At 39.4% G+C, this 19,982-nt stretch overlaps 2 protein-coding genes across 14 annotated transcripts; both read right to left on the minus strand.

Moving 5' to 3' along the window:
- Positions 1–1,456: 1,456 nt before the first annotated feature.
- LOC117260532 (uncharacterized) lies at positions 1,457–11,717 on the minus strand. Of its 11 annotated transcripts, XM_078169309.1 has the most exons (11): positions 11,531–11,717; positions 10,530–10,799; positions 9,843–10,139; positions 7,400–7,702; positions 6,926–7,083; positions 6,719–6,817; positions 6,555–6,599; positions 5,743–5,787; positions 4,957–5,001; positions 4,148–4,192; positions 1,457–3,689 (listed from the first exon to the last, which is right to left on the minus strand). In XM_078169309.1, the coding sequence occupies exons 1-11, from the start codon at positions 11,571–11,573 to the stop codon at positions 3,546–3,548; spliced, it is 1,494 nt and encodes a 497-aa protein (XP_078025435.1). In that variant the 5' UTR covers positions 11,574–11,717; the 3' UTR covers positions 1,457–3,545. The 11 variants fall into 11 exon arrangements, with proteins under 11 accessions (XP_078025435.1, XP_078025437.1, XP_078025436.1 ...); XM_078169311.1 differs by lacking the exon at positions 6,555–6,599 and having other exon boundaries at positions 1,464–3,689; XM_078169310.1 differs by lacking the exon at positions 5,743–5,787 and having other exon boundaries at positions 1,464–3,689.
- A 1,464-nt stretch (positions 11,718–13,181) lies between these two features.
- On the minus strand, positions 13,182–19,470 carry LOC117260523 (uncharacterized). 3 transcript variants are annotated; one of them, XM_033632478.2, is made up of 10 exons: positions 19,369–19,470; positions 19,208–19,250; positions 17,882–18,027; positions 17,585–17,717; positions 17,185–17,457; positions 16,784–17,086; positions 16,494–16,690; positions 16,304–16,411; positions 15,512–15,556; positions 13,182–15,305 (listed from the first exon to the last, which is right to left on the minus strand). In XM_033632478.2, exons 1-10 carry the CDS (start codon positions 19,414–19,416, stop codon positions 15,135–15,137), a joined length of 1,467 nt encoding a protein of 488 aa, XP_033488369.2. In that variant the 5' UTR covers positions 19,417–19,470; the 3' UTR covers positions 13,182–15,134. The 3 variants fall into 3 exon arrangements, with proteins under 3 accessions (XP_033488369.2, XP_078025424.1, XP_078025425.1); XM_078169298.1 differs by having other exon boundaries at positions 17,882–17,906; positions 19,369–19,451; XM_078169299.1 differs by lacking the exons at positions 19,208–19,250; positions 19,369–19,470 and having other exon boundaries at positions 17,585–17,629; positions 17,882–18,017.
- Between the last annotated feature and the right edge of the window lie 512 nt (positions 19,471–19,982).

Genomic DNA, 19,982 nt, shown 5'->3' on the forward strand with positions numbered 1-19,982 from the left:
AAAACAAAACCATATTTACACAAATTTACATATTTAAATAAATGTCAACTCTCAAATCACAATCAAAACAGCAGACAACACTTTAATAAAAAAAACATTAAAGCTTCAAAATATGGCTCGTGTTGTATTGTGTTAAGTGCACATGTGAGAGTGATACTGATAAAATGAAGACATGCAGAGATGAGCAGTTTGCAGCTGTATTCAAGTTTATGAGGCGCACCTGTATGTGTGTGTGTGTGTGTGTGTGTGTGTGTGTGTGTGCCTGTAAAAGTCACATGTACTGATTTATGTAAAGTGAAAATTAGTAATTTCTTTAGTAATTAGTAATGCACTTGCGGTACAGTGTTATAACAGAGTGCAGAGGTGTTTTTATGCAACTGAAAATATGCAAGGAAAAGGCAATCGGTGCTCATGAAAGGCTCCTATTATTAGTTATCAAACAATCACTATAACTTCAACACATTTAGATATCTTTGTTTGTGACTCACCTAAGCAAAAGAAATAATACACATCTACTGTACAGTTCAGAGTCTACACTTAACTTCATTATGCAGTGCATTAAATATTAAAGGGTTAAATAGCTACAAGAGCAGCATGCAGAATGCCAAGAAGAAGCACAAATAACTCAAGTACAACGAGGACGTGTTTACCAGTTTTAAATACAGAGAGCTTTGCAGAGATAAGGCTGTTTTATGTTTTAGTTTTTCCTGAAAATGTTCACAGTCAAACTGGTCAGTAATAAATGATGTGTCTCTGCCAGGACTGCAAGAATTAGTCAGTACTATTAGAAACTGATGAGCTCTTTGAGGGAGCTCAAGTGAGGTAGGAATTACTGTAAATAATGCAAGCACTCTCAATTTAGAGAACAGATGCAAAATATGGTCTTCACTCTTTCTGTTACACATTTTGGGAAATATATTTGTTTTGGGATTTTTTTACCGACAGATGAGACACTCTCTCTCACTGTCTGCCCAGTAAATATAAAGCTACAGCCAGCACCTGGTTAGCTTAGCTTATAAACACAGCTAGCTTGGCTCTGTACAGAGGAAACTAACTTTCAGCACCTCTAAAGCTCACTAATTACCACTTTATATATTGTTTGTTTAATCCCTTAAAGGGATAGTTCGACATTTTGGCAAATTCGCATATTGCCGCAATCCCTATAGTCATATGGGTAGGTACATTACCTTTAATTGTCAGTGCCTGCTGTTCTGAGATCGGTGGAACAGAGCTGCCCGCTGCTTAGCGCACAGAATGGAGGTGAACGGTACAGGTCCCTCTCTCTCTCAAAAACGAATCAAATACACCATCAAATGACTCCAAGACGCTCTTGTGGACAACTTGTAGCTTACACATTCACCACGCTATGAAATAATAATGTAATATTACGAGACAGAGTTGTTTTGAAGCCAAATGCACAGCCAGAACTACATTCCAGACATACAGTAACTTACTTGCTGGGCGGAGTGATTTCAAACAGCGTATGTTTATTGCAGTTACTCCCGTCATCAAAACAACAAGTTTGTTGAGAAGAAGCCAGAATATACAGAGTAACTGTGCGTTCACACCAAACGCGATGGAGGCGATGAACGCCACAAGTTTCCATTCAAAATCAATGTAAATGACACGCGATGTCGCTTCGGGCGACGCGTTTCAGGCGATAAGAGCAACGCGATGAAGCGATGACGCGTCCATTGCCTCATAGCGTGTATCGCTTGAAGTTGAAAAATTTGAACTTTTCAAGTGACATCGCATGACACTGTGCCGCGACATCCAATCAGCGTTGATATCCAACCACGTCACCGATGTAGTTACGTCAGACACACATTTCAAAAAATGGAGGAAAGAATCATTGTGACTGTGTGTGGGTACACCGAGCTATATGACACAACGTCACCTTTTTACCGGGACCGTAATAGAAAAGAAATGGCCTGGAAGAAGGTCAGCGAGGAGGTGAAGCTTCCTGGTAAGTTGTGAATATTTAGCTTGTTACGGTAGTTAACTCAGCCATGGTTGACGAGAAAATAGCGGGAGGTGAAGAAAATTGGGGGAGGAGGGTTGCGTCATCGCGATGAAGCGATGATCAAAAAGGTGACATTTGTGATCAAGCAACGCGATACTCGCGTTACGGGCGATGACATCGTGTCCATCGCGTTTGGTGTGAACGCACAGTAAGAGTTACAGGTTTTGGAAGAAGAGAGAGCAAGAAGAGAGGTAGAGGCTGCCGAGCAACCAGGGGCTGAGGGGAGACCCAGAGCCGGTGGTGCAAATGTGGGGCTTACTTTATTAGGTACACCTGTGCAATATAAATATAGAGTACGCCTCAAAATAATCGCCGGAACACGGAGAGAACATGCTAACTCCACACTCATCAATCACCACAACTCCTGAAGGAATAACAACATAAAATGTTCCCTAGCAGTCTGTTTATTCCCAACAATGAGAAGTAATGCCAGTCACTTCACTATATGCTCTGGGCAAGCACTTATCCATAACATAACCACAACAACATTTGCATTTTAGCCTTATTTACCATGCTTGGGTTGTAGGCTAATGTTACTCAACATGGAGGTAACGTTACAGCAGAGAGATTGCTGAGCAAAATACACAACGATCACTTACCACGTCTGCTCGTTTAGTGATGCCGACAGATGGTATAGCAGTGTCTCTCAAGAAATGAGTTTGAACCATTCCTGAGCTTCTGCGCTCCATCCTTTCAGTGTAGTCCTCCGGTAAAAACTGGCAGGAGCACACAAACATTTTCTGGACCATTTCCACAGGCGTGTTGGGGTTGATGTCCAGCACAAATAGCCACTGTTTCATCCTGTCCGTATTTTTGGTTGGTAGCTACTACGTGAAACTTCACTCTGCTCCATGTCTTCGGCTTGTTACCGCAACCTTTTACAATGCATATGTAAACCATGATTTACAAAAACACTTCTAAACTTTCCTCAAACTTTCTGGTGCGTCCAGCTGACAATACCGCAAATGGCTACAAGCAATAACTATGGCACTGTGTCAGGTACGCACTGTGTCACTCCGCCCAGTGGTTTACTCAAGAAAGTAGTTCCGAGTATTTGCTTCATGTGTCGTAATGTTATTTAATTATACATTATTATTTCATAGTGTGGGGAATGCGCAAGTCATGTGTTTACCACTAGAGCGTTTTGGAGTCATTTGATGGTGTATTTGATTAGTTTTCAGGAAGAGAAGGGGCTGTACCTTTCACCTCCATTTTAGCAGGCAGCTCTGCTCCACCGATCTCAGAACTGCAGGCACTGACAATTAAAGGTAATGTACCTACCCATATGACTATAGGGATTACGGCAATAGGTGAATTTGCCAAAATGTCGAACTATCCCTTTAAAAGAAGAGTAAAAACGATCTTTTGCAGAGGGGTTTTGGGCTTGACTGCTTCTTGCCTCGAACCTGTTGCCAGGCAACCAGCAGCAGTCATGGATATGTAAGTATATTTCCCAAAATGTTTGAAGTCACACTAATGAATGCATTCAATACTTTTGATGCATCCTTCAATACCAAGGCTTTTAGCGGAAGTTGAATTTGTCTGAGATATACACACCAGAGTAAGGTGATTCTGAAGTGAGAGCAGGGGGAATTTTCATCTTCAGTTCGAAACGTAGAGCAGGGTCATAGTTGACAGGGACAGTCGGAGGGTCCGCAGCTGAAACCTGGAGAGAAAAAGATAGAAAGGTCAGCGTGTGTCAGACGATCATAAGCAGGTTCATGTATAAAATACAAATATTAGCATCTGTTGTTTTACATGTGCCACATAGAGAATACTCATGTCAAATTATAACGTCAGAACCCGCCGATCTGCCGGAGCCCTCCGGTGTGGAGTCTGCACGTTATCCCATGTTCCTCCCACAGTCTGAAGACTTCAGGCTTCAAACGTTTCAAAAAAATCAACTTTGCAAATATGTTTTGAGGGAGTAAATGCACTCAGCATGTATACCTTCACACACACTTGACCCCCATGCCAAATTTCAGGGCAAAAACTGTCAGCCAAAGGGTGGGGAAATTTTCGTGGACTGACCCACTTACAGAGTTGCTGGTCACAGCTTAAAAACGGAATTTGAAATGCAAACAGACATTGAAAAAAATACAACTGTACTGAAGTATTTTATACCTGAGGAGAAGCTGGCGGCACATTCACTGTAGAAGGCTGGTTTATCTGCAGAGCAGAGCAACACAACATATTAGCAGTGGAGAGGGAAGAGCGTAAACATATCACAAGTGTTGAGCCAACAAGAGCAGAGAAGGCAACACACACTAACCAGCAGGAGAGTCGGACTACGCCGTAAGACGATTGGTTGTAGTGTCTCAGAGGGTTCAGGAAAATTTAAATTCCATGACAAATAAGAAAACCAAAGAGCCCCACTACAGCTAATAAATGGACTTCATGGTATCAACATGTAACTCCATGTTTAGAAGCTTTATCATATTTTACAATGTGTGCTGCTCGGTCAGATAACATGGGAAATCTATGGAATACTTTATAGGAAGGAAAGCTGCACACATGCATCCATGCATTTTACACACACAACCTCACAAACACTCACAACTCATACTGTGTTACTCCCTCTAACAACTGGTCCATGAGTTACGAAAGAGGATGTAGCAAAATGATGTGTATGTCTGTCTACCTGTGTGTGTGTGTGTGTGTGTGTGTGTGTGTGAGTGAATTTCTATAAATTGTGGTCATGCTACATGAATCCATTTGTTACTGTAGGCCACTCCCACTGCCCCGCACCAAACATACACCTTCACACACACTTGACCTCCATCCCCAATTTCAGGGCAAAAACTGTCAGCCAAAGGGTGGGGAAATTTTCATGGACTGACCCACTTATAGAGTTGCTGGTCACAGCTTAAAAACTAAATTTGAAATGCAAACAGATGTTGAAAAAAATACAACTGTACTGAAGTATTTTATACCTGAGGAGAAGCTGGCGGCACATTCACTGTAGGAGGCTGGTTTATCTGCAGAGCGGAGCAACACAACATATTAGCAGTGGAGAGGGAAGAGCGTAAACATATCACAAGTGTTGAGCCAACAAGAGCAGAGAAGGCAACACACACTAACCAGCGGGAGAGTCGGACTACGCCATAAGACGATTGGTTGTAGTGTCTCAGAGGGTTCAGGAAAATTTAAATTCCATGACAAATAAGAAAACCAAAGAGCCCCACTACAGCTAATAAATGGACTTCATGGTATCAACACGTAACTCCATGTTTAGAAGCTTTATCATATTTTACAATGTGTGCTGCTCGGTCAGATAACATGGGAAATCTATGGAATACTTTATAGGAAGGAAAGCTGCACACATGCATCCATGCATTTTACACACACAACCCCACAAACACTCATACATACTGTGTTACTCCCTCTAACAACTGGTCCATGAGTTACGAAAGAGGACGTAGCAAAATGATGTGTATGTCTGTCTACCTGTGTGTGTGTGTGTGAATTTCTATAAATTGTGGTCATGTTACATGAATCCATTTGTTAGTGTAGGCCACTCCCACTGCCCCGCACCAAACATACACCTTCACACACACTTGACCTCCATCCCCAATTTCAGGGCAAAAACTGTCAGCCAAAGGGTGGGGAAATTTTTGTGGACTGACCCACTTATAGAGTTGCTGGTCACAGCTTAAAAACTAAATTTGAAATGCAAACAGACATTGAAAAAAATACAACTGTACTGAAGTATTTTATACCTGAGGAGAAGCTGGCGGCACATTCACTGTAGAAGGCTGGTTTATCTGCAGAGTGGAGCAACACAACATATTAGCAGTGGAGAGGGAAGAGCGTAAACATATCACAAGTGTTGAGCCAACAAGAGCAGAGAAGGCAACACACACTAACCAGCAGGAGAGTCGGACTACGCCGTAAGACGATTGGTTGTAGTGTCTCAGAGGGTTCAGGAAAATTTAAATTCCATGACAAATAAGAAAACCAAAGAGCCCCACTACAGCTAATAAATGGACTTCATGGTATCAACATGTAACTCCATGTTTAGAAGCTTTATCATATTTTACAATGTGTGCTGCTCAGTCAGATAACATGGGAAATCTATGGAATACTTTATAGGAAGGAAAGCTGCACACATGCATCCATGCATTTTACACACACAACCTCACAAACACTCACAACTCATACTGTGTTACTCCCTCTAACAACTGGTCCATGAGTTACGAAAGAGGATGTAGCAAAATGATGTGTATGTCTGTCTACCTGTGTGGGTGTGTGTGTGTGTGTGTGTGTGTGTGTGTGTGTGTGTGTGTGTGTGTGAATTTCTATAAATTGTGGTCATGCTACATGAATCCATTTGTTACTGTAGGCCACTCCCACTGCCCCGCACCAAACATACACCTTCACACACACTTGACCTCCATCCCCAATTTCCCCAAGGGTGGGGAAATTTTTGTGGACTGACCCATTTATAGAGTTGCTGGTCACAGCTTAAAAACTAAATTTGAAATGCAAACAGACGTTGAAAAAAATACAACTGTACTGAAATATTTTATACCTGAGGAGAAGCTGGCGGCACATTCACTGTAGGAGGCTGGTTTATCTGCAGAGCAGAGCAGCATAACATATTAGCAGTGGAGAGGGAAGAGCGTAAACATTTCACAAATGTAAAGCCAACAAGAGCAGGAGAAGTTCTTTCTATGAAAGGCAACACACACTAACCAGTGGGCGAGTCAGACTACGCTGTGAGAAGACTAGTTTTGGTGTCTCAGAGGGCTGACTGAGGTAGTGTGGCCTCCATCTAGAAGGCTCACTGTCATTCTGAATTTGGAGTAAACAGAACCACAATGGGTAACTATAACAGCAGGACTTTTAACTATACAGTATTGTACACACAGGTAAGGCAGCTTTAATGCAGAGTGTGTCCACCTCTTGGTAACGCTTAGCAGGTTCAGCAGCATCAGTCTCAGGACCGTCCTCTTTGGCAGGGCTCCCCCCACAGCAGCAGTACCTCACACAGCAGAAGAAAAGTAAGGTGAGGGCTACACCAGCGCCAAAAGCCCAGTCAGATGGCACATAAGGTTCGGCTGAAACAATGAGTCAATTAGTCAATGGGCAGAAAATGTACCACTAACAGTTTTGATAACTGACCCTGTAATTTGCAAGAATGTTAATATGTTACTTTAATTAGAGTCTCCCAAATGTGAGAATATACTGCTTTACTCTGATTTGTATTAGTAGTATCATGTATCGTGAGTATCATCATCATCAGTATCTGTCCTTCTGTAAATCTTGTAAATTGGACATCAAAAACAAAGATGCCAGAATAAAGTAGCAAATAGGTTTTATGACAAGGTAAGATAATTTGATAATATAGTCATCTGACACTTAGAAAACACTTACACTCCACTGCCAGTGACATCTCGAAGGCCGTGTCGCCATTATGATCTCTGATCTCAAAGCGTCCGCTGCATGATGACTGGAGGGCCTCATTTACAATCCCACATGGCTTTAATAGGTCAAACCCTCGGCAACCATATTCATCCGAAACAGGCTGCATCCAGCCGTGACGTACAATCTCAACCATCACTTCTCTCTTTTCACCTGTCCTTTCTGGGAAGAAGAAAACATTGCAGGAGCCCTGTTTCAGATCAAAACTGACGCTGAGGAATTCACCAGATTTCCGTTCATGGGTCTCTGTAGATGCTGAAAGACAAGATGCACAAGACCCAAAATCTTATGAGTATCACACACTCCTCCTGTACAGTCTTGGTTCTTGGTTTCTAGTTTTGTCTTGCACATAACATTGCAGCTGTGATCAGTTTAAAAAGGAGCAGTTCTACATTTTGGGATTTTTTGGGATTCACTTTCTTGCCAACAGTTAGATGAGAAGATCAGTACCACTCTGGATGTACCCTGATAAAGACTATTGAGGTCAAAACACGTTGGTCATCCATTTATTAACAAAGTGATACTTTTACTCCAAAGGTAACCCACTCCAACTATGAGCACCTTGTTCAGCACATAACTCCCCCTAAAACTGCAACTTGTTTGTAGGCTTTGTAGCTTTTCACCCATTTCCTGTGTTCCAGTGTCTTAATATTTACTGTACAGACATGAGAGTGCTATCCATCTTTTCATCTAACTCCCAGCAAGAAAATGAAGAACCAAAGTTCCCAACACGAGGAACTTGTCCGTTTAAGGACCAGTGTGTAGGATTTAGAGGGATCTATTGGCAGAAGTGGAATATGATATGCATAACTATGTTTTCATTAGTGTACTTTCACCTGTAACTAAGAATAATTGTGTTTTTGGTAGTTTAGAAATGACAACATCAGGGACTGAAAATCGAAGCCAGTGCATATGTGCCAAGAACTGCAGTTCCATGAACGGCCACTTGAGGCTGTCTTCAAGAGCAAATCAGTCCTCTGATAGACCTCATGTTAAAGTGCCCAACTTTACAGCAGAAACAAACATGTTTACAGTCTGCTACAGAAAAAAAGTTTTAGTCTCTAAATCTTACTTCAACATTCATGACAACTATTTGGGGGGTGTATTTTTATATAACTCCACCATTTACATTTTATTAAGGCTTACACTTACACATGGCTGAGGGTGGGACGCTCTGCGACAAGCTGTCTGCAGACAGTGTCCTCAGCTTATCAGCGAGATCCACCCCTCACTTCTCCCCATTGCGAGCCTCTCTTTTGAACCCCCTCTCTCATCATTGAGTCTTCTACCTGTTTAATTTCCACTATAAATTCTATTACCTCCAAAAATGAAATGATCATCTTAAGGGATTTTAATAAAAACTGGTTATACAGATCCTCTGCTAAAGACAGAAATAATTTTGAGAGTCTGCATATGACACAACTTATTAATGAACCATCACTGTTCCATGTATAGTTCACTTAACTGGTCATCACTTGAAACAAGAAGACATATTCACTGGCTTCATCTGATTTTCAAATGCATACATTTTGACTATCCTCATTATCTAAAACAATATCTAGTCCAGTATTCATCAAGATATCAACTAAGACTTTCAGAACAATCCTATTCCACTGTACCTTCTGTTCATAAACTAATTGGAAAGAGAGCTTTTAGATTTATGGCCCCATCACACTGGAATAAATTACCACCACATATTCGCTCCCTGACATCCTTTCACATGTTCAAAAGCAGTTTGTCTTCTTATTTTAAGTTGAACTGCACATGCTTCAGGTGATGCATATATATATATATATATATATATATATATATATATATATATATATATATATATATATATATATATATATATATAAATTCTCTCTCTCTTTTCTTAGGCTATTCTCTTAAAGTTATCTGTGTACTTATTTCCCCAATGCGCTATTGTGACTTGTTTTTACTTGTTGTGTGTTACCTGTATTGTTGGGTGTTATCCTTGTATTGTCCTGTCTTTGTTGTAACTGGCCTGTTTTGGGCAGTTATTTGTGAAATGTTTCGTGTATTGTTTTGTAATTTCATCTGTTTTCGTTGTTGTATCGGACCCCCTCGAAAATGAGATGATGCATCTCAAGGGGTTTATCCTTAATAAACTTTGAATAATAAATGGATTGGAACCACAGCTGCTGAATTCTGCAAAGGACAAAACTACAAACACTCGAGGTTTGACAGCTATTTCAAGTAAGTTTACCAGTTGATTCTGGAGTATTCATTTCATTAATGTTATAAAACATGAGATTGTTGAGTCCTAACTTTGAACATTGGCACTTACACACATGAAGCTAAATGAGGCTTTTAAGACAAGGCAATAATTCAATAACACAGTCTGACACTTAAAAAAAACACAGAAGTTACTTACGATTCATTTCCAGTGACACCTCTAAGGCCGTGTCGCCATTCTGATCTCTGACCTCAAAGCGTCCTCTGCATGCCATTTGGAGGGCCTTATTTAAAATTCCACATGACCTGTACAGCTCAAACCCTACGCATTTATACTGATCCAGTCCCCCCTGCAGTTTGCCTTGACGAACAATGTCAATAGTTAATGGCTGACCGTTGCTTTCTGGGAAGAAGTAAATGTTGCAGGAGCTCGGTTCCAGAGCAATAGTAAAGCTGAGGCGTTCACCAGGTTGCCGTTTAAAGTCTTTTGTGATGGCTGGAAGACAGGGAGTGCAAAAGAGAGGATATTAAATTGAGTCTCCATCCAAAAATCGTTTAAGTATCAAACACTCCTCCCGTACAGTCTTGCTTTATGAATATGAAGGTTGCGTATACACTTTAATATCGCAAGAAAATAAAATGCTGTCTTCTTTTTAGCTTGATCATTGTGCATGTTTGAGTGATGCTTTTGATAAACCAAGTATTATCTTGACCCACACTGCCATGCAGCCATAACATTACACTAACATACAGTCAATAACATATTACACTTGGGATGCTTAAATCCAAATGGCCCAAGAGAAGAGTGTGACAGCCACAGTGTTTTGAAAAAAAGGGGTGCCAGAATAGGAAATTAGAGAAACAGAAAATTAAGGAGGATATTCACCTTCTACCTCAAGGGTATGAGTGGTCAATTCTCTCATATCTTTGTCTCTCAGGATGTAGCGACCACTGTCTCTCTGAGTTAAATTCTTCATCATATAGGAGATGTACGTCCTTACATACTTCTTGTCCTCGCTGATTTCAGGGTCTCCTGATTTCCACAAGGTCCTCACATCTGAGCTGTTTTTCGGGTTGAACTCGATGAAGTGAGTCCTTCTGAGCATCCAAAGGTTGTAAATGCTCCCATATTGCTGATAAATGACCTGTGATTGGCCTTGTGAGAGACAGTCCAACAGAAACATTACTGATTTACCAGACACCCACCACCACCTTTGCTTGCATTATCTTTTCCACATTATCTTAACATGCATCTACATATTTTTGCATGATTTTATTTATTTGTGTCTGACGGAAACAAATATTAAAACATCAAATAATTTAAACCTAACAAACCTGGACATATACAGTATATAACCATAATATTATATGTAGTGACTCCACGTTTACACGGCTACAAATGCCAATCATATTCAAATCTTTTACTTATATAAATCTAGCAAGAGGTACTTCTGACTAAATGTTTTAAGCTAAACTTAACGTTAAAGCATTGACTCCCTAAGATAAAAAGTGGATATTATAACTTGAGTGCACTTTTTTTTTTTTTTTAAATTGTGCAACATACTGTATACAACATACTGTATACAACAAATTGTATATAAATATAAATTTTGTAAGACACAAAACATAATGAACCTATTAGTATTGCAGGCCAAGTTAGAAATATGTTATTAATGTTAGCACATGATTTGTTCACAGCACATTTAATCTACAATAATGCAATTTAGTGTATAAAATTAAAGCAAAAAGAGACTGTAGCTGTCAAATAAATATACTTAAGTAAAAGGTACGATTATCTCCTTTGAAATGTAGTTAAGTAAGAGTGTAAAGCAGCATTTTAGCATTTAGCAGTCTTGCTAAAGTAGGACTAATAATGTTTACACTTACCCATACAAACAAAGGCACCCAGCAACAACCACACAAACATCATCTTCCGTGATTCAAAACACGAAACCCCAGTCTAGTGTAAACCGTCGCCGACCAGTTTATGGTTTTCGAGACTTAACTAACCCAAAACATCTCAATGCAGTCACAACATTAAGGCAGGAGCAGTGCAGTGGACATGTTCCGTACTGAATCGTTATTGGATTCGGTCTTGACCAACCCTGAAGGGCGTTGCTATGGGTGTTGCCATGATGCGTTTATGTACTATCGGAGATAAATGTTGTCAGGCCGCCCGTGAGCTCTATTAACCACTAATAAAGCTTCATACTATGGTAAAGAGCTCAAGAGTCGGTAAAATGTGAATTATATGGAGATAGTTAGGTTATTCGAGGGGCCATTTAGCGTTGACATTTTCATCTAAAAAAATTCGAGGGTCTACATGACGTCATCAAGCTGCGCCCCATGTAGCACTAAGAAAGGCTTATATAGTATTTACATAAGGAGATAAGAAAATGTAGGCAAACTATTGTGTAGCGAGTGGTGAAACAAACGTAAATATAGATTTAAGGCACACAAGATACGTGAATACTCACTGTCAGTGTGATTAAGCGCAAAGTGATGCTGGTGACAGACAGTTACAAGTGATGGATAGCTAGCTTAAGCTGAAGGCTGCTGCAGTAGGCTACATCAAGGGCGTAGGGTTTATTTCAACATTTGGGGGGGGGGCACATATTCAGTGGGAGTTCTGAGGTGCTCCCTCAAGAAAATATGAGCCTCAAACAATTAATTTCCCACATTCTGGAGTTTTTTAATGCACCATGCAGGAAATGACTTTATCTTAAGGACAACAGGAAACATCAAAAAGGAGACAGTTAAAACTTTAGCCTAAAGAATATAGTGAAATAATGTAGAACAGTGTTAAGTCACTCACCATGTTATCCCTGGTGAGTGGAAAGCACGTGGAGGCATGATTTACTCTGTCATCCTCATTTGTGTCTGGTGTCAATGATGAATTAATTCATTTATAAACCTCTTGACTTCAATAGCTCATATGTGCTTCAGCAATATTTGTGGTTTATTCAAAACGTTATATGCATTCAAAGCATGTGTTCTGTGATTGTGAGAATTGAATATTCTAACACCCAACTTAACTTTCATGTAATTACAGGTGAACTTCAGTAACAAAGCCAATAGTGTGGGTCAAAATGCCATAACAGGCCTTTATTTCACTCAGGGTCCCCAACAGCTATATTACAATTACAATTAAAAAGTTAAAAAGTGTCTTGCTGCAGGGGTGTGACACACCAATCTATAAGCAGATGCAGTGGAAGTATACTATACGTGGATAACCAAAATTACGCACAAAATAAATGCCGTTTCCAACAGAAAAACACCCAAACTATGACCAGCGCCACATCAAACCTTAAATTATATCACCACAAGATGAACTCCCACTGCACCAGCTGCTCCCACGACCAGAGGCCAAAACCAACTGCAGCACTAAAAGACAAAGCCATACATTATTAAGTTCAAATTACTAGAATACAAGTTAAACAATTTAGAATAAATAATGTAAAGTATTATGTAAAATAAACAGCAACCGGCACTTTGCCTGTGAATTGAACACAACACATACTAAAGACATGAATGCATATTAAAGACACCCATACATTTTTTTAATTATGCAATCATTTTTGCAATAAGAAATACAACAAATTCAGTATTAACACTTAAAAAACAATACCTCAGGGTGTGTTTGCACCCCCACAGTAACTTAATAAAATAATCATATTTCAAACACAAAGTTTGTTGGGCTCACCAGGCAGGCATGTGCATAGGAGTGATCTCAGACCAAGAATAAGGCTCACACACACCTGTGCTCCATGAGACGCTCTCACCTTAACAGACCAAACTTTGCCTGGGTCCTAGTGTCCTCCTGCTGCAGTACTTTGAGGAAAAAGGTGTAAAATTACGAGAATAAACTCACGATCTAATCAATTGTTCCTTAAATACAGATTGTTTCTTAAATACAGATTGTTTTTGCATTATGACAATACCTTCACGTTATTGCCTACATATGTTTCTATTGTCATACAGACAAATGTTGTGGTATTCATGGTATGCTGATGCTAAATGTTGTGGTTCAGATTAAAATTAATACGCCATTTCATACAAATGCAATTAGGCTCAGGGATTTAACAGTCCAGTGCGGCAAATTATTTAGCTTTCAAAAAACGGGGAGAAAAAACTTTTCAAAGTCAACGCACAGTTACATATCTTTACATATAATGCAGACAAATATTTGTAATTAATAGAACAATTACTCATAGATTTCTTGGTGTAATGATTGGGGCAGTTTCTTGAAGCCACAAGTAGAGCTTATCTACAAATATGCACCCAAAGATACAGTGTGTAACAGTTTCCAAATGTAGGACACTTCATTATTTAAACATGCATCTATACATTTTATATTCTAGCATGATTAAGTTTCTTTGACTAAAGTACATTAAAATGTCTAATCATTTTGCAAGTACGTTAGGTGAGTAAGTAGGCCTAATAAACCTGGACATATACAGGATATAATCATAATATCTTCTGTGCTAACTATACATTCACACTACTAGAGATGCCTTTCATAATTCATATACAGATTTTCTTCTCAAGTAAATGCAGCAATACCACAATGCAGAAATACTTCATTAAAGTAAACATCCATGCACTCAAATTCTGCTTGAGTAAAAGTACATGTATGTACCTTTAGCTAAATGTTTTAGTCAAACTTAGTGTTAAATTAGGGACCCTGCAAGATTCCAAAAGTGGATATTATAAGTAAAAATCTAATAAGACACAAAAGACCATTTAAAAAAAAGATTCCAGATGTAGAACTTACATTATTACAGAATAAAAGAAAATAGAAACATCATATATAATTTCTCACAATGTAATGATAAAAACTACACAGAGACTTTCAGGTAAGAAGCTGGAGGCACATAGTATCAGCCTGAAATAACCATATAAAAATACTGTAAAAGTAAATCTGGTAACAGTGGCTTAAATTGCAGAGTGGAGTGGTTTGATCTCCATGAGTGTTGGGGTCAGTTTGAATCCTTAATTTCTAAAATCTGCTACAAAGACTAGCTTTTAGACCTCATTGTGACATCATCTCTCCTACCTATGGTAACCTTAGCAACAGGAGAAAGGCTCAGTGTACATGATACATTCAATATTACCTGAATGTATAGCACACATTTATATTACACAGAAATCCTGATCATGACAATTAACTCTACAGTAGCTATGGCGCTCTGAGTGAGCTTTCTTCTTCGTTACCTGAGAAAAAATACCTTCATCATACGCAAGACTCAACCTAAATTGATTCATGTCTCTGTATTACTCCTACTCTCTGCTGCTATGAGATACACAGTGCAGATTCAAGGTAAAAAATTCAAAAAAGAGGTAATCAGTGAGGTTGACATTGTCAAGTACTCAGGAATCATCTTAGACTTTTTATGTGTGCATACCACACATTTCAATTAAAGACTGAAATGGCTGTCAGTAGAGGTAGAATGCTCAATGCAACTCTGCATTTCTCAAACTTTCTGTGCACTTACAGAAAGTTGAGTTTATCTGAGGTGTAAACATCACTGAAAGTTGCATCTGAACTGAGGGGGGGAGCAGAGGGCAGTTTCAGCTCAAACTTTGGCTCAGGGTCCGACGAGAGACAATCAAAGCTGAGTGAAGGAGCTGGATCGTCTCCCTCCCCTCCTAGAGGGTCAACCTGGAGAGAGAAGTGAAAAAGATAGATAAATAAATAAAAACTACATGTATGTGTTAATCAAACAGTGTTGATAAGGTCAATGTAAGAAAACAGTCTGCCTTTGAAGGGCCAAAAATCAGTCTGAGAATGGGGACTCTTGCTGTTTGTTAAGATAATAACCAAAATTGAATGCATTCAAAGGGAACTCTGTATGTTTGTGTGTGTACCTCAGGCTGAGGGGAGCTCACATGGATTTGCGATGGGTTGTGTACCTGTAAGGTAAAACAAATGCATGCAAGTCAAAACAGGAGAACATACTGCAGGAGCTCATAATGCTTTGAGAAGGTAAACAGGAAGTAGATTGTTAGCATGGATTCAATGCATTATGCTGTCTGTTACAACTTAAAGCTTGTTTTTTGATCCTCTATTTGTATACATTTACATTTGTGTACATATTTGTATACACAATGTGAATTAGCTATAGCCAAGTCCTGTTTGCCCACCCGCCAGTCTCCACCATTGTCTCCAATGGTTAGCTAGCCTTGGCCACCCTGCAGTGCGCACCCATAGACTTTAATAATAGACACCAGGCCAAATGGTGGTGGTGCCTGTTCATTCCAATAGAATTGCTCACTTTGCCCACGCATCAAAAAAAAGTTCTATAGCTTTCGATTTTACCTCCACGGCATGCAGCCATCTGAATATGCACAGTAGTGTTTCTCCTGCTGGCCCCGTCCGTGAGTTCCCACTCAGGTCATAGACTTTACATTGTGATGATGTCTCAGATTTTTAAGTTGCTTTTCCTAGAGACGTGACCTTTTACAATGGTGGTCTATAAGGAAAATGGTATTTGGGTCACAGGGGATTTTTTTTTCCAACAATACCGCGAGTGGCCACAGGACAAAAATTAAAGTTAACCTACAGACCAACATGTATAACCAGTTAAAATTATTCTCAGCTGTTAACTGACTGATAGTTAGTATCTCTCCCTTGTTTGAAAACCTCTGTATAACACCTACCATTGGCTCAATTAAGATAGATGTGGGTCCTCCAGAATTCAATGGCTGATGAGAGTAACCTGAACCAGGTGCAGCGGAGTAAATTGGGCCTCCAGATCGATCCGAATCCTGCAATTGGAAGGAGGATATTGGAATAAAAATTGCAACATGTGTTAAAAATGGTTGAACGTCTATTTAAGGAAGCACTTACATGGTTATAGACAGCAGGTGCAGGTGCAGGTGCAGGTGCCCGTGCATGTGCACCTGCAGTCTGAAGAGCAGACTTGTTCCTTTTAGAAGAGCTCTCTTTAGAGCAGCTTTTCACACAGCAACGGCAGATAATACCCGCAAACAAAATCCCAAAAATAGAAGTACCATAACCAACGGCAGGAGCTGGAGATATAAAAACTGAAGAAGGGGAAAGGGGGATATGTTAATTAGAATCGTGATCAGTCACAGTTTGTTCATACATTTTTCCAAAAATAAAGTGCTGCTGCTCACCACGTTTTACCACCACCTGCGCAATCAGGGCCAGGTGACCTTGTGGGTCTCTGAACTCAAAGGTCCCAGAGTCTGTGCTTTCCACAGGATCAATCTCTATGCCATCTTGCACAACCAAAATCCTCCGTGTAAAAGTCCAAGGCATAGAGTCCATCTCATCTTCAACCAGAAGGCCTGCTTTCATCAATGTGTAGTGTTTCATTTCCCCCTCAGGTGTAAAAGTCACAGTCATCGGCACATCACCTAGAGGATTTTCAATGAGGAGCCGCTTGTCCACCTTTGTATCATATTGTCTAAATCCCTCTGTGTGTGATAAAGAGTATATTGTATAAGAACATGTCATCAGATACGCAGCAGTGTAAAAGCTCAGATGCAACTTTAATAATCTACAGAACATTCACCTTGTACTGTGAGCTGTATCCTCGACAGCAAAGTGTTGTCTTTTCTTCTGAAGTTGTAGTGGCCCATGTCTCCCTGATTTACGTTCATAATCTCCCACACATTACGCTTCACCTGTCCTCTGCCTCCCCTATTGGTGTGACGGTTGGTGTGGTTCCACAGGACCTTTGGCTGGTCCTCACTGTCAAGGGGAGTAAACTCCAAAAATGCAGCCTCTCTAGGAATATGATAGGAGAACCTTTCCCCGTAATACCTTGTTTCCTTTTCAGCACAATCTGAAAAAACACATTCAGGAAAAAAGACAGGATGCACTAATTGCACACTTCATAGAAAAATCTATTCCCAAAAAGTTTTCTGATGGAATAGAGTCTTTAAATATACAGTATAATGTAATATTCTCACCCAAAATTTCCAGTTTGATGACATCGTGAAACATGCCATTATCATCTGAGACAGAAAAAAATCCATCATCTCTTTCTGTCAAATCTTCGAATACAGCTGAGATGAATGAAACTTTAAGGCGTGGGTCCTTTGCCTGATTGGGAGGACATCACAGATTCATTTACTCAGGACAGAGAATAGATTCTGTTCATTCAAAACTTGGTTTGCTCTGACTTTTATCATATTCCAGATCCTGCAATGCATGATATCATAGTGATATTGGTTATAGTTTAAATGACAGTGCCAAAAACTGCTCACCTCCCCATTATCCATCATTAGCCTCCTGGATCCCCCATTTGGAGTGAAGTACAATGGACCATGGAAAAGAGGTGGTGCATAAGAAAATGGTATTTCATAATTTTTGCCATAGCACACCGTTTTATGCTTGAGACCAGCAGATGAACCTTCAATGAGAGAAATAGTTAAAAAAGATAGATGGGAGGGAATATTAAGATAAGTCAGATACTAAACATCTGAACACATCTGATACCAGGAGAACAGACAAAAAAAAAAACTTAATTACTATGTAGGTAGGTGAATGTAAGGTAAGTGGGTAATTTATCTTACATAGAATACAAAGAATAATTATTTGAAAAATCATAATATAAAATTTGTTTGATAAGTCTGTTATCAGGCATGTTGATTAATTTATCCCACAGTTGCAACATGTCACCATTGTGCTGCATTTCACGTCTCCCATCCCATGTCACCACGTACTGCAAGTTTTGGGGCCATTTAAATAATGGCTGCAGGCGTAAACCAACATGCTTGAGGGCACTATTGAATCAGCATCTGCTGTAAGGTCACATGAGTCATTTCTGAAGCTTCACAAAATCAGAACAAATGAAGCCACATTTAAAAAAGAATTACAGAAATGATACAGCCTCAATATCCCTGAATTGTCAAATTAGTGACCAAAAATCTAGTCACCTTTAAATCACTTCAGAACATCCGAAATAAAAACTAACACTAATTAAGTAAATCCATAAAAAGATCAAATGTGTCGATAAGTATACAATTTAAAGAAATTAATTCAGTGCCAAGTGGATCAGAATCTGTAAAAAAAAAAAAGAAAATATTTTATTTTATTTATTCAATTAAATCAATGTCAGACACTTTCTCTTCTTTTTAATGAAGTTTCCAGCATAATCGGTGAGGATAGATGAGTAGTAGGCCTATGCTATGTAGGTTTGCTTGGCACTAAAGACTATGTACATTTACATATTGATAGCAAAAAATAAATACAATGAAATTACTACTAATATAACAAAGTTGAGCCAAATACTATAAAATCGGAAGGAGGAGGGCGGTGATGGCTGTTTTTTTTTCTTGTTTGATTTGATCTTATAACAAACATGTATTCAGTAGCCCAGCTATATAACTTTATACATTTATAGTTGCTTTAAACGCAGCTGACATAGGTCACATAATTGGCATATCTGCAGCTGTGCAGAGCCCACATATAGACTGTGTGGATCCGAGACTTCGCTAATTAAAGACAGAAAAAAACGTTAAGTGAAATGTCAGATGTGTTGAACCTGCATGGTGGCATTTCCTCTGTGAGGCTGTGTGATTTAAACTCACCATACAAGATGCACAAAACAGCGGCGTGCAACAATAGCATGTCCTGCAGAGAGAAGAGACGTTTTTTTTACCAACAGTATCAGGTTAACGTTTCTCTAAACATAGAGAGCACAAAACTGAACAGATCTGAAAAGCCGACAGGCAATATGTTGTCAACTTACTGCAGTGTTCATTTTCATTTTATATGTTACGGTCGATTTGTGTTTCATCCATGGACAAAACACTGGACTGGGCGAGGCTTACCTCACACTCTGTTTGCGTCATAGCTGCGCCATGTGTGCGCAAAATGCGCATATCAGGCGGTGGCTCCCAACACAGACCACCGTGATTAAATGCATTAGATGTTTCTGGATTATTTTTTTCTTTCTTTTGGAATTTCACCTCTTAATGCAACTAAAATCCTGAGATTTAAACACTCTAAAAAGGCAAAATCACTCTTTGGTTGGACTGCTCATAATCATGCCAAAATAAATGTAGGGACCAGCAGAGACATTCCTTCATTTACATCGGTCACATGCCAAAAAGGTCAGTAACATAAGTCTATGGTATACATAACCACTGTAAATATAGTTAGCCTGGTGGTATTTAAATAAAAGTGAGGCTGCAATGGTTTGAGATTTTCATGGTTTAATAACCATCTACGAAAATATCATGGTTTCACAGTAGCCTATACAGTGTTACACAATTATTATTGTGCAGTAGAGGAAGAATAGGTACATGTGCAGGTGAAATTCTGTGTATGGTTGCATTTTTAAAAAGAAAATACTGCAGATAA

The sequence above is a fragment of the Epinephelus lanceolatus genome, chromosome 7 (assembly GCF_041903045.1).
Source record: "Epinephelus lanceolatus isolate andai-2023 chromosome 7, ASM4190304v1, whole genome shotgun sequence".
Taxonomy (NCBI): domain Eukaryota; kingdom Metazoa; phylum Chordata; class Actinopteri; order Perciformes; family Serranidae; genus Epinephelus; species Epinephelus lanceolatus.

What these genes read in the sequence shown, in the direction of transcription:
- LOC117260532 (XM_078169309.1), bottom strand. Translation starts at nt 11,573, where the DNA reads ATGATGTTTGTGTGGTTGTTGCTGGGTGCCTTTGTTTGTATGG. An exon ending in TGCCGCCAGCTTCTCCTCAG is followed by an intron (nt 4,193 to 4,956) that starts GTATAAAATACT and finishes TCTGCTCTGCAG; the next exon opens with ATAAACCAGCCTTCTACAGT. An exon ending in TGCCGCCAGCTTCTCCTCAG is followed by an intron (nt 3,690 to 4,147) that starts GTATAAAATACT and finishes TTTTCTCTCCAG; the next exon opens with GTTTCAGCTGCGGACCCTCC.
- LOC117260523 (XM_033632478.2), bottom strand. Translation starts at nt 19,416, where the DNA reads ATGAAACACAAATCGACCGTAACATATAAAATGAAAATGAACACTGCA. An exon ending in TGTTTTGTGCATCTTGTATG is followed by an intron (nt 18,028 to 19,207) that starts GTGAGTTTAAAT and finishes CTCTCATTGAAG; the next exon opens with GTTCATCTGCTGGTCTCAAG. An exon ending in CATCAAACTGGAAATTTTGG is followed by an intron (nt 17,458 to 17,584) that starts GTGAGAATATTA and finishes GTGTTTTTTCAG; the next exon opens with ATTGTGCTGAAAAGGAAACA.